Here is a 16,174-nt window from a genome sequence, read left to right on the forward strand (position 1 = left end):
CTAGTAGTTAGCCATATAAAGTAGAAAAAAGTTGAAAACATATCAAACATAAATATTAACCAATATTTAACACATTGTTACAATACATGCATATAAATCAGGTGAAGTTTTTATTAATAAAGTAAGTAAAAATGCAAAATATGAAAATACATAAAAAGAATTGCGCAAAGAAGATACAGGGAACTTCAGGAAGGTTTTGGGTGGACTGCCAGTATCTGGTCACCTGTTACAATTATTAGTTGAAAATTGTCAAAGTCAAATTGATGCTTCTTTTTGTTACCCTTCACAGTGAGATCTGAAATATAATTGAAATTGACTTTTGTGCATAGTGTGAGGTAGACATCAATATTTTTTTTTAACCCTATAGCTAAAGATTCTTTGTATCTCTCTATGCTGCTGCCTTTGTCATGAATCAAGTGACAATATACATCTGATCAACACTCTGTTCTTTTCCAATTCATCTTAGTGTCTCTCTTCGTGTTTAAAGCACATCACTTTAATTGTTGCAGTGATTAGTGACTGGTGTATGTTCTCCAAATTTTTTGTCTCTCAAGATTGTCTCACCAAATCTTAGCATTAGTTCCATTACAGTTCATTATTGACATTGATTTTCACAGAAGCCCAGCTTTAATTTTGATTTTGTTTATGGTGAATTCATATTTAATAGATAAATTGGAGGAGATTTGACACATTTATATAAACATTAAAATATTGATATTCACATGCAGTTGAGTGACAGATTCTTTAATGCACTTCAAGTTATTCATTGCCTCAAAGTTTTTAAAAATTGTCATTGAGATTTTAGGTCTAGGGACTGGCATAATGAAATACACACACAACTATGAAAACATTTTAATTCTGAAATCATGATATATTTATAATTTTTGTTCATTTGAGTGTAGTGCAATATTCATGTTTAATGTGCGTTGTCAAAACAATATTAAGTTTCATTTGTTAAAACAACAAAAAAAGCTAAGTTTATTAACATTTGCAAAAATGAACAATGGAAGAAATTCATCCACTTTTATGTCCTCATTTGAGCTTTATATTTCCAGTTGGAAAATTGAGTTTTCAAAATAAAACTTCTGACAAAAAAAAAAAAAAAAGACACTTCAGGGAAAAGTTGGATTGGTAGAATCTACCAATAGAACAAAGATATAAACAGAATAACAATATTTTGAAGAAGAACAAGAATACAAATCTAACACAACCTGGAAAGAAATACAACTTAAAGTAAGAAAAAAATGCACTCGATGACATAAATTATACCTGAGTGAGGAGACCTACTCATTGATACCAGGTCTATTAATTAAAGAAAGCTATGCTGTTATGCTTGTCATCCAAGGCACAGTAAGATGTCTAGCTTGTAATGGAAATCCTAGGTCCCGAATAAATTAAAATCGATTTTGCTGCCTTTATTTTAAGGTTGTACAGTGACAAAAAATGATGAATTCTTAGTCTCACAGAGCCAAACTGGAAAGTCAACATCATGTTTACTGCAAAAAGCAGGAGCACTGCAGGATTTAATTGGGTAGTGAATTTCATTGAAAAAACAAAATACTGTTTTTAAAATAATCATTTGTGTGTTCACTATTACTCTTGTACTTGTTACAGTATTGGTTGCCTTACAGTAATTTCTTTTCTTTCTTTTTTTTTTTTTTTTGAGATAGGATCTCAGTCTGTTGCACAAGCTAGAGTGCGGTGGTGTAATCACAGCTCACTGCAGCCTCAACCTCCTGGGCTCAAGTTATTCTTTCATCTCAGCCCCTCCCCCCACCCAGTAGCTGGGACTACAAGTCCCATGCCCAGCTCAGCTTTTGTATTTTTTTGTACAGATGGGATTTCGACGTGTTGCCCAGGCTGATCTTAAACTCCTGGGCTCAAGGAATCCTCCTGTCTTGGCCTCCCAAACTGCTGGAATTACATGTGTGAGCCACTGCAAACAGCCTACAGTAATTTGTAGTGAGAAATGTATTTCTCTATGGATTTCTAACCAATCAGGGGCCATCTGCAGACATGCTCACTAAATTACTGCGCCATGTAGGGTTCTCGTCCCTTTAAATATTTGGAAGTATTACAATAAGAACTTCTGACAGGTTTGGAGAATTTGGAGGTGTTCTGTGCTGCAAACATGCAAGGGGAAAAGAAAAGACACTCACACAATACCTTTAAGGGTAAACAACCTTTATCCCATGTAAATGGCAATACAGATACAATAAGCAAATGATATAACAAGCAAATTGCAATGGGAAGGGGAGAAGAGAAAAAAATATATATACACACACATATATATACACACATACATACATATGTGTGTGTATATATACTGTAATATATATGTATACACATACACACATACACACACACACAGACACACACACATATTTACACTCACTAGACTATGGAGGAAGCATCACCAGACCGGGAAGCAAAAGCCTGGGCTCCAGAGTCAGCCACCTGTCCGTGCACAGACTAGGAGCCGTCTCGTGGAGCTTCAGTACAGTCTGGGACCCTAGCTCTTTTGGTAACAGGTTGTTTGGCATGAGGCCCAGTCACGAAGGCCCTTTGTGACTGGGCTCAAGGAACACAAAAAGGTCAACTCGTTTTTGTGATTGTTGTTTTTCGATAACTAACATACAGGAATAGATTGAAATAGAGATTTCCCGGAAACAGCACTGGATGAATGCCTCAAGGTGCTCACACAACCTGTTCTGGGACTTGGTGACCATTGTTTGTGTCCACGTTCAACTGAGTTCAAATTTAATATTTAACTTTTCCTCCATATTCGGCCTCAATTTGATACTCAATTTTAGGAAAATACCCTTGCAGATGAATGGGAAATACATAATTGGTAGAGGTTACAGAATCAGGGTAAGCTGAGGAGAATCAGAAGCATAAGTAACAAGGACCACACCCACCATGGCCAAAGCCAATGCCAGTTGGAAAGCCAGTCCACAATAGGGTCCTGACAGCTAGATTCTAGGCGTTGTACCCGCGGCCATAAACCTTTCACAAGAAGGGTGACATGGTGGGAATTGTCTGGGATATATACACAGCACTTAGTGTGTACTAAGGCACAAACTCCTCCTTGGGCTGCAGTGAGCATGTCAGGTGCCATACGGTTCTGCAGGACAACTGTGCGCAGTTGAGCAAGTTCATCTAATAATAACATAAGCCCAGAACTGTTATCATTAAGAGCCTTTTCTATGTGCAAGCTTAAGACTTTGGTTTGCTGCTGGGGCAAGATAGTGCCTGCAGGAGGACAGAGTATTGTGACAGGATACCACCACCATGGGGTTCGGCGCAGTTGCAACCAGCGATATTTATAAGCTTCTAAATTACTAGGGAGAGAAATGTCATCATGGACGGTAAATGGAATTAATGGCCACCCCCAAGTGCATCTTCCTGTCCAGTGTGGGGGTAGATATCGCCACCCTGAGAACCCACATACCCATAGGGCCCCCCAGGGGATGATAAGGACCTGGCTGTAATTATATTGTGGTAATAGTATTTCATTAAGTGGGAAAGGGTTTGTGTTTCATTGAGGGCAGTGTTGTTGATTTGGAGAATGTGTTTACAATTATCTAATGGGAGAAATCCTAAGGTGGCATTAAGGGAGCCATTTAATGCCTCTAGGCAAAGGGGAGCCTTATAAAATCCAGCAACTAGCAAAGCTTGTTCCCAATATATACCATTCCATGCATATCGAGCGGGAAACAAAGACTTTTGGTGCAAGGTAAGGGTGGAGTTTGCCCTGTGTCGGGCTTGGGCAAAGAGTGCCTGTTTAGTGTGAGTGAGAGAGGTCCATGTTGGATTGCAGGTGTTATTGTTGTGACCCCATTGGTAGTGGCAGAGCCACTCTGTAGCATTAGCGGGAATGATTTTCCATGGTAGTCCCCTTCCGGCGGCCTCTGTCAATTCGGTGCAAAGCCAGCACTGACTGCGGTTCACTTCCCCTGCAGATGTGGCCATCCAATTGAGAAATTTGTTTTGTGCCTCAGAAAGGAGAATGCAGGTGCTGGCCATCAACAGCACAGTTACTCTCTGTAGTAACAAAAGTGAAGAGGGACATGATATTGTTTTTCGTGTTTAGGGCATTGTACTATGCCTTCATTTTCTGCTCCCATAGCTACAAGGTCACCAGCCTTAGCAGTGGGATCTGATAGACGCTGTACCCACATTTTGGCTCCAGGGTTTAAGCTACCTGTACCAATGAATCCGCATCCCCCAGTTCTGTGTGCAGCCTTTGTTGGAGCAGAGATTTCCTCAGGGGTTATTGCTGACAAGATACCACTAACAATGGAGCAACCCGAATCTGCGGTTTTCTAGCAAAAAAATCTAGAGGGATATTACATAAACTGACCTTTAAATTTCCCCGGGAATCACTCAATTATGCCTCCATGTACTGTAATACCCCACATTGCAAGATGTAATCCACCCATAATGTTTGCACCATATTATAACTCCTAGGCTGGTGGCTGCCACGTATGTACTTTGGGCAGAAATTATCCCAGGCTTTAAACTACATGAGTCCAAACCGGCGGCTTCTACTGTGTTTCTCCAAGATAATATAGCCTCTGGGTGGATTTTCCAGCATTTTAGTGAGACAGGTTGAACTACACCTGCACAATTAGCAATTTGTAGGTGTGTAGTAAGCATTCGGCTTAACGGGGTCTCAGATGTTGTTAATGGCTGATTATTTAAAACGTGTAGTGCATCAAATAGGTGATCCTTCCGTTTTTCTAACTTACCTTGCCCTAACACGTTTAGCTGTTTATTCAATAACCCATTCTTTCTTTCAATTAAGCCAGCCACCTGCGGGCGGTAAGGGATAGGGAAAATTCATTCAGTGCCACGTTGGGTGGCAAAGGCTTGTACAGCCTTTCCATTAAAATGAGAACGGTTGTCTGTCTGAATTTGTATGGGAACACCATGATATAAAATAAAAATATTTAAAGTTTTCATGGTATTGGTTTGATTAGCATTGCCGTAGGCACATGCTACTAGAAGTCCTGAATACGCACGCATCCTCGGCAACGCATAGGTACTGACATTATTTGGAGTGTGGCAATGGACCAATGTAATCCATTTGCCAAATTTGTCCGGGCATTTTCCCCCTATGAATGTGCCCCATAACCCTTTGAGGAACTGGCTTGGTTTTTAACTGCTGGCATGCAGTGCATTGGGATAAAATTGTGCAAACCACATCCTAGGGCAACGATATCCCTCTTTGCTCTCCTCAAGCCATGGTTCCCTGGACGCATAGATGCCCGCACCTGTGATGCACACATCGCGTGAGTGCAGTCTCGTCCGGTTCTCCCAGGTCGGAGTCTGCAGTAATGTGGAAATTTGAGCTTGTTGATCTGCCTGCTGATTAAATAGTTTGTCAAGAGAAAGCAGAGACGCATGAGCATTTCCATGAACATGGAAAACAGTGACAGTGGTAGTGTGCGCCAGAATCCAGATATCTTCCCAGTATTGTTTTCCCCAAACCTCTTTATTCCCGAGTGACCATTTGTTTCGTTGCCATTGGGTCATTCAAGCAGTGAAACCATTTGCTACTGACCAAGAGTAGGCATACAGGTGACAAATCCCCCTGGCCTCCTCCTGAATAGCTGGGAGGATGGCTACTAGTTCAGCCAACTGGCTGCTCCCACCCCTTCCTTCATCAGAAATGCTTATGTTTTTAACAGGATTGTAAGCCACCACCTTCCAGCATCGGGTCCCACCAATGTATTTGGCAGATCCATCAGTAAACCAACCGTGTTTCCGACCCTCTGGGCCTAGTTCTTTAAAGGATTTGCCTCATTGGACAGTGGAGGTTTCCTTCCCCATCTGCAGGATTTGTTCGGTGGTTTCCTGAGTTAACAAGTTTTGTACATCCTCAGGTAAAAGTGATACCCCCTTTGGTCCCAGCTTACCGCTATCTTGTCTGTAACTTTTCTGTTTTATGATGCTACTTTCTCCGGCGTGCCCTATTCGATGGGTTTTAGGGGAGGTTATGATGCAAGTCATAATAGGAAACTCAGGCCTCATAAAAACATCATGGTTGAAGCAGAGGTGCTCTGTTTTCAGCGAGGCCCAATAGTAAGCTAACAGTTGCTTTTCGAAAGGGGTGTAAGTTTTGCCGGCCTCTGGCAGCTTCTGGGTCCAAAACCCCAAAGGCACCCTCTTCCCATCCTGTTCGTGACGCCAAAAAATGGTCTGTGCAGGAAATGCGCAAGGGAAAAAGACACCCGCACAATACTTTTAAGGGTGAACAACCTTTATCCCATGTAAATGGCAATACAGATACCATAAGCAAATTGCAATGCCAAGGGGAGAAAGGAAAAAAAAAAAAAATATATATATATATATATTATATATTTATACTCACCAGACTATGGAGGAAGCATCACCAGACCGGGAAGCAACAGCCTGGGCTCCAGAGTCAGCTGCCTGTCCGTGCACAGACTAGGAGCCGTCTCGTGGAGCTTCAGCACGGTCTGGGACCCTAGCTCTTTTGGTAACAGGTTGTTTGGCATGAGGCCCAGTCACGAGGGCCCTTCATAACGGCTCAAGGAACACAAAAAGGTCAACTCATTTTTGTGATTGTCTGTTGTTTTTCAATAACTAGCATACAGGAAGAGATTGAAATAGAGATTTCTCTGAAACAGCGCTGGATGAAAGCCTCAAGGGGCTTAGGCAACCTGTTCCAGCACTTGGTGACCATTGTTTGTGTCCACGTTCAATTGAGTTCAAATTTAATATTTAACTTTTCCTCCACAGGGGGAAAGTCTTATCTTTTGTTTTAAGTCACCACCAACTTTCCTGTTTTCTGAACATTGATCTAACAAATGCATACTTCAATTAATAACATAAATAAAATGGAGAAAATACATTGATAGTACATTTTTTTGGTGAAATTTTAGTATTCTATCACAAGGGAGACTATCGCATTTAATATATAAATGAGAGAAAGTCATTACTTTGTACTTCATTTATGTTATACTTCACTAGTTAAGTTAGTATCATTACATATTTAATGAATTATTTAGAATCCAAAAATATGCATATAAATGAGGATGGCTCTAAATTAAGCAAATATTAAAATTTAAATTATTAAATTATGTAACTTCTTATTGACTTCATAAAAGTTAAATTGTTGACTACCATTAAATTTTATGGTTATTTTTCTGAAAATATAGCATATGGTACTTACACCCAGTGGTGGAAGATTTTCTCCCTCTTGATTTTTTTTCTTTAATAGTCCTAACAAAATATGTGCCGTGGGGTTTCCTTTTTATTCTCAGAACAGCTATATTGTAAGTTTTCCCTTCCTCTGTCTAAATTCTTCTGGGCCAGGTATGTTGCCCTTGGTTTCAGACTGGTATTGAAATGCTCCTGTAAACTTTATCATCACAAGTTTATTAGGTGAGTTCATAGAGCAAGTTGGAAGGATGAGGTTATAAATGAGTTTAGAGTCCATCACAACAAGTGGATGTGGTAGCTTTCTGGAACCTGTAATGAACAATACAATGGAAAATAGTTTGCATTTTTTGTGTGTGTTTATTTTCCCTAATTATTTTTTAGCATACTTTGTATTATAGAAGTAATAGATGTTTACTGTAGAAAATTAACAAAATTAAAACAATCAAAATATTCATTTTTCTCTCATACTTTTTGGGCATGATATATATAATATTATAACTAATATAATACACAAGAAATATGTAATTTTATACTTTTCTCAGTTTTGACTACTATAATTAAATGGAAAGGAAGTGCTTGCTGTCAAAAATAGTGAACACTGTTCTTAACTCTTTCCTTGACAGAATTATTTAAAACAATACTGAAAGTACTCATCATAAAGAGAAACATGAACACATTTAATTCTGTTAGAATTAAAAACTTTTCAAGCAGAATATATCATGAAACGAAGGCAGTTATAAACTGGGGAAAATATTTTAAAACAGATTTTAACAATTATGTTAGTATTTTATGTGTAAAGTTTTAAAACTTTAAATACTTAAAAGCCTTGGCCAGGCGCAGTGGCTCATGCCTATAATCCCAGCACTTTGGGAGGCCAAGGCGGGCAGATCACAAGGTCAAGAGATGGAAACCATCCTGGCCAAAATGGTGAAACCCCGTCTCTACTAAAAATACAAAAATTAGCTGGGTGTGGTGGTGCACACCTGTCGTCCCAGCTACTCGGAAGGCTGAGGCAGGAGAATCGCTCGAACCCGGGAGGTGGAGGTTGCAGTGGGCTGAGATCGCACCATTGCACTCCAGCCTGGGTGACAGAGCCAGACTCCATCTCAGAAAAAAATTAAAAAAAAAAATAATAATAATAAACAGATGAATAAATACTTAAAAGTCTAACACTAGTTATTATTAATTTCAGTTTTCCTTTTGAAGACCTTTCTAATGTTAAGTAATATATTTGAAAATCAAATTGTTAATTCAACCATTTTAAACCTCATTCATTGGTTCTTCGTAACGTAAAAAACTGAACATTAGGAATCTAGGTTTTTAAATCTCTTGCGGGAATAAATACATTATTGCAAAGATTCTTAGATTTTTGTCCTTTATATGTGGTTATGTATATATGTGTGTAAGTCTCTTTTACATTTTGTAAGTTAATTCTAAAAATCAAAGTCAAATGCATCTATGTTATGGTTAGATTTATGGATCTATAAACACTTGATAGGTTAGAATCCAAGTGTAGCTGGGATTATAGGTGAGTGCCACCATGCCTGGCTAGTTTTTTGGTATTTTTGGTAGAGATGGGGTCTCCCCATGTTGCCCAGGCTGGTCTCTAACTCCTGAGCTCAAGCAATCTGTCCACCTCAGCCTCCCAAAATGCCAGGAGTACAGGCAGGAGCCACCATGCCTGGCCAGAAAGCTTGTTTTGCTGCTGCTGCTGCTGTTGTTTTGTTTTGCTTTGTTTTCCTAATTTCCATTATTATTTCTCCTTTTTTCTGGTAAGATGGTTATTTAACTTCCTAGACCTACTTTCCTTTTCTTTTTTAATCATTTTCCTCACATTTTCAATAGCTTGTCTATTTTTGATTAATACATTGCTAAATGTCCTTTATATTATATTTAAATAAGTACAACTTGTCCTATTTCTTAATATTTAAAAAAGAAATAGTCTTATTTCAGATTTCTACAATGATTGCTAGTTTTTTTGTTGCTGTGATTTCTAGAAATTTGTCCTTGGCTAACAATTTCTTAATTGCTTGAAATTGCTTAAGAACACACAAAAATAAATTTTTTATTTAATATTTTTTGTTAACTAAGAATGTGTTATTTTAAAAATATTTTTAAAACTTTAGTCGTCATCTTTTTTTTTCTTTTCTTTTTTTTTTTTTTTTCTTTTTGAGACAGAGTCTTGGTGTGTTGCCCAGGCTGGAGGGCAGTGATGCAATCTTCATTGTAGGCCGGAATTCCCGGGCTGGAGCGATCCTCTCACTTCAGCCTCCTGAGTAACTGGGACTACAGGTGCATTCTATCATGTCTGGCTAATTGTTAAATATTTTTTTGTAGAGTAGGGTCTTCCTCTGTTACCCAAGCTGGTCTCAAATTCCTTGGCTCAAGCAATCTTCTTGCCTCTACTTCCCAACGTGTTGAGACTACAGACATGGGCCATGGCACCCAACCACTTTTGTACTCTTGAGGTTCCTCTTTCCAGTTTTGTTTTCCCTGCCTGATGGGGTCCTATCCATCTTTGAATTCTCAACTCAGACTTCACTGTTTGGTGACTTTGCTTGCATATGTTTCTACCTCCTTTCTGTTCTACCCTATAGTATCTTACATATAGTATCTATCCATAGTATCCCACACATGCCCATTAAACAAATGGCAACATTACATTAAAGGTGCTGTTACATAATTTTCCCCCAACTACACTGAGTGCCTTGATGTAGCATGTTTAATTTTATCTTTAGAGGTTAGTGAACTACCTTGAGTACAACTGTTTTGCTATAAATGCTGTCCCATGCTGTTGAATCCCATGGTCTGCCATATTTAAATGATTGTGTTTTCTAAGCAGGTGCATATTCATTTTATTGTATCTATGACTCTCACAAGACCATTTGCTTATTCATTTGTATTTCTCAAAGAAAGAATAAAATAGTAACCTGTAACCAGAACATTATTTTACTGACTGCAAGGAGAATTACTTCTGCTGATTCCTGATGCTATATTTATATGTACATCTCTGAATATGAGCATATATATTTATATATATGTATATTTGCTCATGGCATGTGCTTGATAAATAGCTCATATCATAAATTCATTGATATAGAATACAGGCTTACCAATTAACAGGTTTTTAAGCATTTTTACTCCTTTTTTTCCAAGCCTCATCAGCTTCTTAACTGGAAATCTTCCTGGACACTTCCTAACTTTTCACAAGGCTGTAGATTTCAAGTGAAGACACAGGTGAAGCTTGGTGATGTTCGTTATGAACAGCAATCACCAAATTCATGCAGGATACGGACTCGCTTACTGCCAACTGCCTTCCAGAAATGCTTCCTGCCTTGATTAAAGCAAGACTCTCATATTCTTTTTCTAGCTTTCAGATCCTTTCTCCCCTTTTCTAATTCTCTTCTGTCTGTCTTCGTGTGTGTGTGTGTGTGTGTGCGTGTGTGTGCGTGCACATGCAATCACTGAGTTTACTGAAATCAAAACTTACACTACCAGTCACATATGTAGTAATAGCAGTCTTTAGCAATATGGGTAATTATGGTCATCCTTTAATATATTGTATGACAGAAGCAGATCATATTATATTTCTCTCACTTTTTAAACATTCCATGGTCAAGCACATATCTTTCACAGAAAGATACTCATAATGGAAAGGAAAAAAAGAATCCTTCTCCAAAACCAGCTCCATCCTTGACTGGTCTCTTCTGTCTGAGGGTCAGCAACTGATGAATAAAAAAGTTACTCATTTCTATAGCTGCATATCAGTGTTTTCAAAAGTTGAATGTATTTTTATGTGTACTCACTTTACTATATAAAATTCCTGAAGTAATTATTTTAGGACAGTTATGAAGGCAGACTATCACAGGTATCCATGTTTTATAAAATTTTAAGGCAAATACGTCACAGTGACACCCATGTATATATCTATTGCAATTGTAGAGTCCCAAAGAAACATGAACAATAGATAATGCATAACACAGAGCCTAACTATCCATTTCTTTATTACGGTAAACAATTTAGAATGCCATACCTTATTCAAGTCTTCTCTTATAAATACATTATGTAACTTCATTTATTATTTCACTGTCAGAAATATTCTTATTAATAGAGAAACCAAAATCTGATTTTGACATTCTCGAGATAGAATTTTTTTTAAATTTTACTCATTTTTAAAACAATAAAACAGCATACATCAAAGCCATAATACCCAACTTAGCTCCTTAAAATAAGTAGGTAATAGATGAAAAATTATTCGTTTCACATTACTTGAATGCATTCTTTATTTTTATATATTTATTTTTCTTCAGAAATACTATTTTAAAATGTATTTATTTTAATCCATGCCCATTTCCCCATAAGAAACTGTGTTTCAATATGCAATAACCGTTTATTGGAAAAGCCACTCAGATAAAAGAAATACAATGATAAAGTTAGTAGGATCTCACAAATGACTCTTTCCAAAGATTAGTGACAGGAGAGTCAATTGGTTAATTCAATGTAGATCACGTGTAAAGCCTAGGGATCTGGATGTCTAGTTCTCAGCAATGAATTGAACCCAACTTTGTCTGGTGAAGGAAGCTGCATAAGCAGGATTATTTATTGATTATATAGAATACAGACAAAAGTAAGCAGCACGAAGACAGAATCATTACGAACCCTTCATTAAACTCTTAGTGCATAACTAAAAGCAGGTTATTCGATAATTACCTTTTTATAAACTATATTGGCCTTTGACATTTGGCTAGAGGTACACACTAAATTTGCACAGGTTCTGCATGCTTGGAATTACTGTAAATATGTAATAATATTTTAAAATGTAATTTTAAATATTTTGATATTTAATAATTTATATTTTAATCATATTTTAACTTTAAATATAGTTAATAAATATTACATCACTGCATTGAAATAATACTCCTATATGTGAAATTAGAAAATATCCTGGCCGGGCGCGGTGGCTCAAGCCTGTAATCCCAGCACTTTGGAGGCCGAGACGGGCGGATCACGAGGTCAGGAGATTGAGACCCTCCTGGCTAACACGGTGAAACCCCGTCTCTACTAAAAAAATACAAAAAAAAAACTAGCCGGGCGAGGTGGCGGGCGCCTGTAGTCCCAGCTACTCCGGAGGCTGAGGCAGGAGAATAGCGTGAACCCGGGAGGCGGAGCTTGCAGTGAGCTGAGATCCGGCCACTGCACTCCAGCCTGGGCGACAGAGCAAGACTCCGTCTCAAAAAAAAAAAAAAAAAAAAAAAAAAAAAAAAAAAAAAAAGAAAATATCCTTTCTCCATCATTTTGGATCAAAGACATGAGGTGAGAAATATCATAATAAATATCGATGACAAATAAATAAGTTCACTTCAAGAGTTTATAGGTTATTGGCTTGGACTTTGCCACCGGACAAATACTGGTGCCACTATTTGCTAAATTTGTGTGAACCTCAGCAAGTTAAGCACATTGGGCTTCAGAATAGTCTTCATAAAATTAGAATGATATCACTACATATGGAGTGAGGTTTTATTATTTAATTTATAGTAAACACTAATGTACAAAGAAAATCAATGCTTTATTAAAATAAAAGGTGTTTATCACAAAATTACATTTAATAATTACGTGCCAAGATTTTGTAAAGTCAATTATGCACACATGCGTACAAATACATACATATGTACATATCAGAAGATAGATGCATAGATAGGTAATAGATAAATGAAATAGATGATAGACAGACATAGGATAGACAGGTATAGGCAGGTAAATACATGGATAGTGGATTGGTAGATAGATACATGACAGATTGGTGGGTAGATGGATGGATAGATAGGTAGATATATAGATATATAGATGATAGATGGATGGATGGATAGATGGATGAATGGATAGATGATGGATGGATAGATGGATGAATGGATGGATGGATGGATAGATGGATAGATGATGGATGGATGGATAAATGGATGGATGGATAGATGAGTAGAGGGATGAGTGGATGGGTAGATAGATGGGTAGATGGATGAATGGATGGATGGACGGACAGGTAGATAGATGGATAGATGGTTGAATGGATGGATGGATGGATAAATAGATATATAGATCAATGGATGGATGGATGGAATAATGGATAGCTAGATGAATAAGTGGATAGATGGATAAATGGATGAATGGATAGACAGATAAATGGATGAATGGTTGAGTAAATGGATTGATAGATGGATAGACTGATGGATGGATCAATGGATAGATAGATGAGTGGATGGATGGATGAATAGATAGATAATGGATGGATGGATGAATAGATAGATCGATAGATGGAGGAATAGATGGATGGATAGATAGATTGGGTAGAAGGTTGAATGGATGGATGGATGGATCAATGGATGGATGGCTGAATAAATGGACAGATGAATGGATGGATGGATGGATAGACGGACAGACAGATGGATAGACAGATACACACATACTAACATACATATATACATACGTGCATACACACATAGATATATACACAGGTAAAGATAGATAGAGATGGGTAGACTTCGTTTTGGTTCAGTGTGCTCTGTTCAATAAATGTTTTTTTTATCAATATTCAGTTATTAAAGAGAATACTCTGTAAGTTAATGTTTCTTCTTCCAGATTATCATTTTATATACTTTGTCAAAATATTGATGGAAGCATCATGTTTTTTCCACAATTAAACTCTGGCCTTGCAGAACTGTGCTGTCTTGTATTCTGGGTATTTCAGTCTTAAAGAGGAAATTTCCAAATGCCACTTCATTTGACATAAGGGAAAAGAAATACATTTTAAAAATCATGTGTCAGGAAGAAGGAGGGAGGCAGAGAGAGAGAAGGAGTTAAAAAGGCATCTGGGTGATGTGTTTTCGGGGTATTCTGACCTGATTTATAATTGTAAACTGAGAAACCTTTCAGCCATTCTGCCCAGAGGATTCTAAGTAAGTTGCAAGGCTATGTGATTGTATCGGATTCTGGCTTCCCTCACTCAATTATTTTCAGAGTCCACTGCATTACGTAGTTTGTTTGAAAAACGATCAGTTTGGTAATTGGCAGACACACACATTTAATGATACGCTTTTATTCTCTCGGTTTTAAAGGGACACATATTAGGACATTGTTCTTTGTGTATCAAGGGGTGATTTGGGGGCATGTCATCCTCAAAGAAATTTTAATTTTGAAAAACACGTTTATCTTGAAAACATGCCCTTTACTCCTTTGCTTTATTTTTCTCCTTAGCACTTAAATCTGCACTATATATTATATATTTTATTTATCTGAAGTATGGCCATGGCCACCGCAGCAATATAAAGTTGATTGTGGCAGAAATATAGTCTGTTTCTTTTCTATTTCACCATCTCTCAGGATGTTAAATATATGCCTTAGCTTGATTTATTCTGGAAAGTTTAGCCTTCTCTCTAATAACTGCTCAACTTCCATGCTACGTATGTCTCTTTGATAACCTCAAAATAAGGACATTGGTGCAGAGAAACTGCATGTCAGGTGTTAATGGATGGTTTTCTGTGTTTTATTATTATTATTATTTTTTATTTTTAGGGACAGATCCTCACTCTATCACTCAGGTTGGACTGCAGTGGTGCAATCACAGCTCACTGCAGCCTTGAAATCCTGGTGTCCAGTGATCCTCTCACCTCAGCGTCCCAAGTAGCTGGGACTACAGGTGCACACCACCAAACCCAGCTAAGTTTTCTATCTCTTTAGAAATTGGGTCTTGCCATGTTGTCCAGGCTAGTCTCAAACCAGCTTCCTGCCTCAGCCTCCCAAAGCACTAGAATTACAGGTGTGAACCACCATGCCCAGCCTTTAATAGATGTTAAGTCACAGTGCTCAGCCTTTAATAGATATTAATAGAAGAAAAGTTCTCCCAATGATACCTTCCCCTTGAGAGGAAATTTATATTTATTGGTGTTTTGCAAGTTTGCCACCAGTTGTATCTTATTTACAGTTGGCTCAAGATAAGATAAAATATTCATTTGCAGCATCTGGCTATTTTCCATACTCTTATTGCCCTATTTATTTTCACTATGATTATTTTAGTGTGATAAAATACACATAACATAACATTTATCATTAGTGGCATGTAGTACACTCACAATGTTGGACAGCCATCATCTCCATCGATTTCAAAAAGACTTTTATCACCCCAAAAGGAGGTCCTGTGCCCATTAGCAATTATTGTACATTCCATCTATCCCCACACCCCTGGGCAGCCACTAATGTTTTTTCTGTTCCTATGGATTTGCCCAGTCTTGACATCGAGTATCAGTGGAATTGTACAATCCTTTTGTGTGTGTAACTTTTGTGTGTAGCTTCATTCACTGATCATGTTTTTAAGATCCACCTCTGTTATCGTACAGGGATCCCCAAGCCCATACCAGTCTGTGGCCTGTTAGGAACCGGGCCGCACAGCAGGAGGTGAGCAGCTCCATGATGGTGAGTTGTAGAATCATTTCATTCTACAGTACAATGTAATAATAATAGAAATAAAGTACACAATCAATGTAATGTGCTTGAATCAACACGCCCCACCCCAACTGCCATCCATGGAAAAATTGTCTTCCACAACACCTGTCACTGGTGCCAAAAAGTTTGGGGACAGTGGATGTCGTATGTGTCAGTGTTCCACTCCTTTCTGTGGCTACAGTGGTGTAGAAAACAATTTGGCGGTTCCTCCAAAACTGAAATATACAATTCCCTTAGGACCCAGCAATTCTACTCTTAGGTATATATTTTAAATAAGTGAAAACAAGGCTTCAGGCCAGCACAGTAGCTCATACCCTGGACCATTTGAGGCGAGGAGTTTGAGACCAGCCTGGCCTGTGGGCGGATCATTACCCGGGTGCCGAAGCAAGAGACCGAAGCCACAGACTGTTTCAACATATTAAAGAAAATAGAATAAGAATAGTCGGTGTGCCCTGCCCTGCCCCGCGCTGGCAGAGCGGACCCAGGCCCT

At 38.1% G+C, this 16,174-nt stretch overlaps 1 protein-coding gene across 2 annotated transcripts; it reads right to left on the minus strand.

The window, feature by feature from the left end:
• Positions 1–2,177: 2,177 nt before the first annotated feature.
• Positions 2,178–6,541, minus strand: LOC117077524. 2 transcript variants are annotated; one of them, XM_033201221.1, is made up of 3 exons: positions 6,377–6,541; positions 5,277–5,367; positions 2,178–4,044 (listed from the first exon to the last, which is right to left on the minus strand). In XM_033201221.1, the coding sequence occupies exons 2-3, from the start codon at positions 5,289–5,291 to the stop codon at positions 3,379–3,381; spliced, it is 681 nt and encodes a 226-aa protein (XP_033057112.1). In that variant the 5' UTR covers positions 5,292–5,367; positions 6,377–6,541; the 3' UTR covers positions 2,178–3,378. The 2 variants fall into 2 exon arrangements, with proteins under 2 accessions (XP_033057112.1, XP_033057111.1); XM_033201220.1 differs by having other exon boundaries at positions 5,277–5,370.
• Positions 6,542–16,174: the final 9,633 nt, after the last annotated feature.

This window comes from Trachypithecus francoisi, unplaced genomic scaffold (genome assembly GCF_009764315.1).
Source record: "Trachypithecus francoisi isolate TF-2019V2 unplaced genomic scaffold, Tfra_2.0 Lachesis_group6, whole genome shotgun sequence".
Taxonomy (NCBI): Eukaryota; Metazoa; Chordata; class Mammalia; order Primates; family Cercopithecidae; genus Trachypithecus; species Trachypithecus francoisi.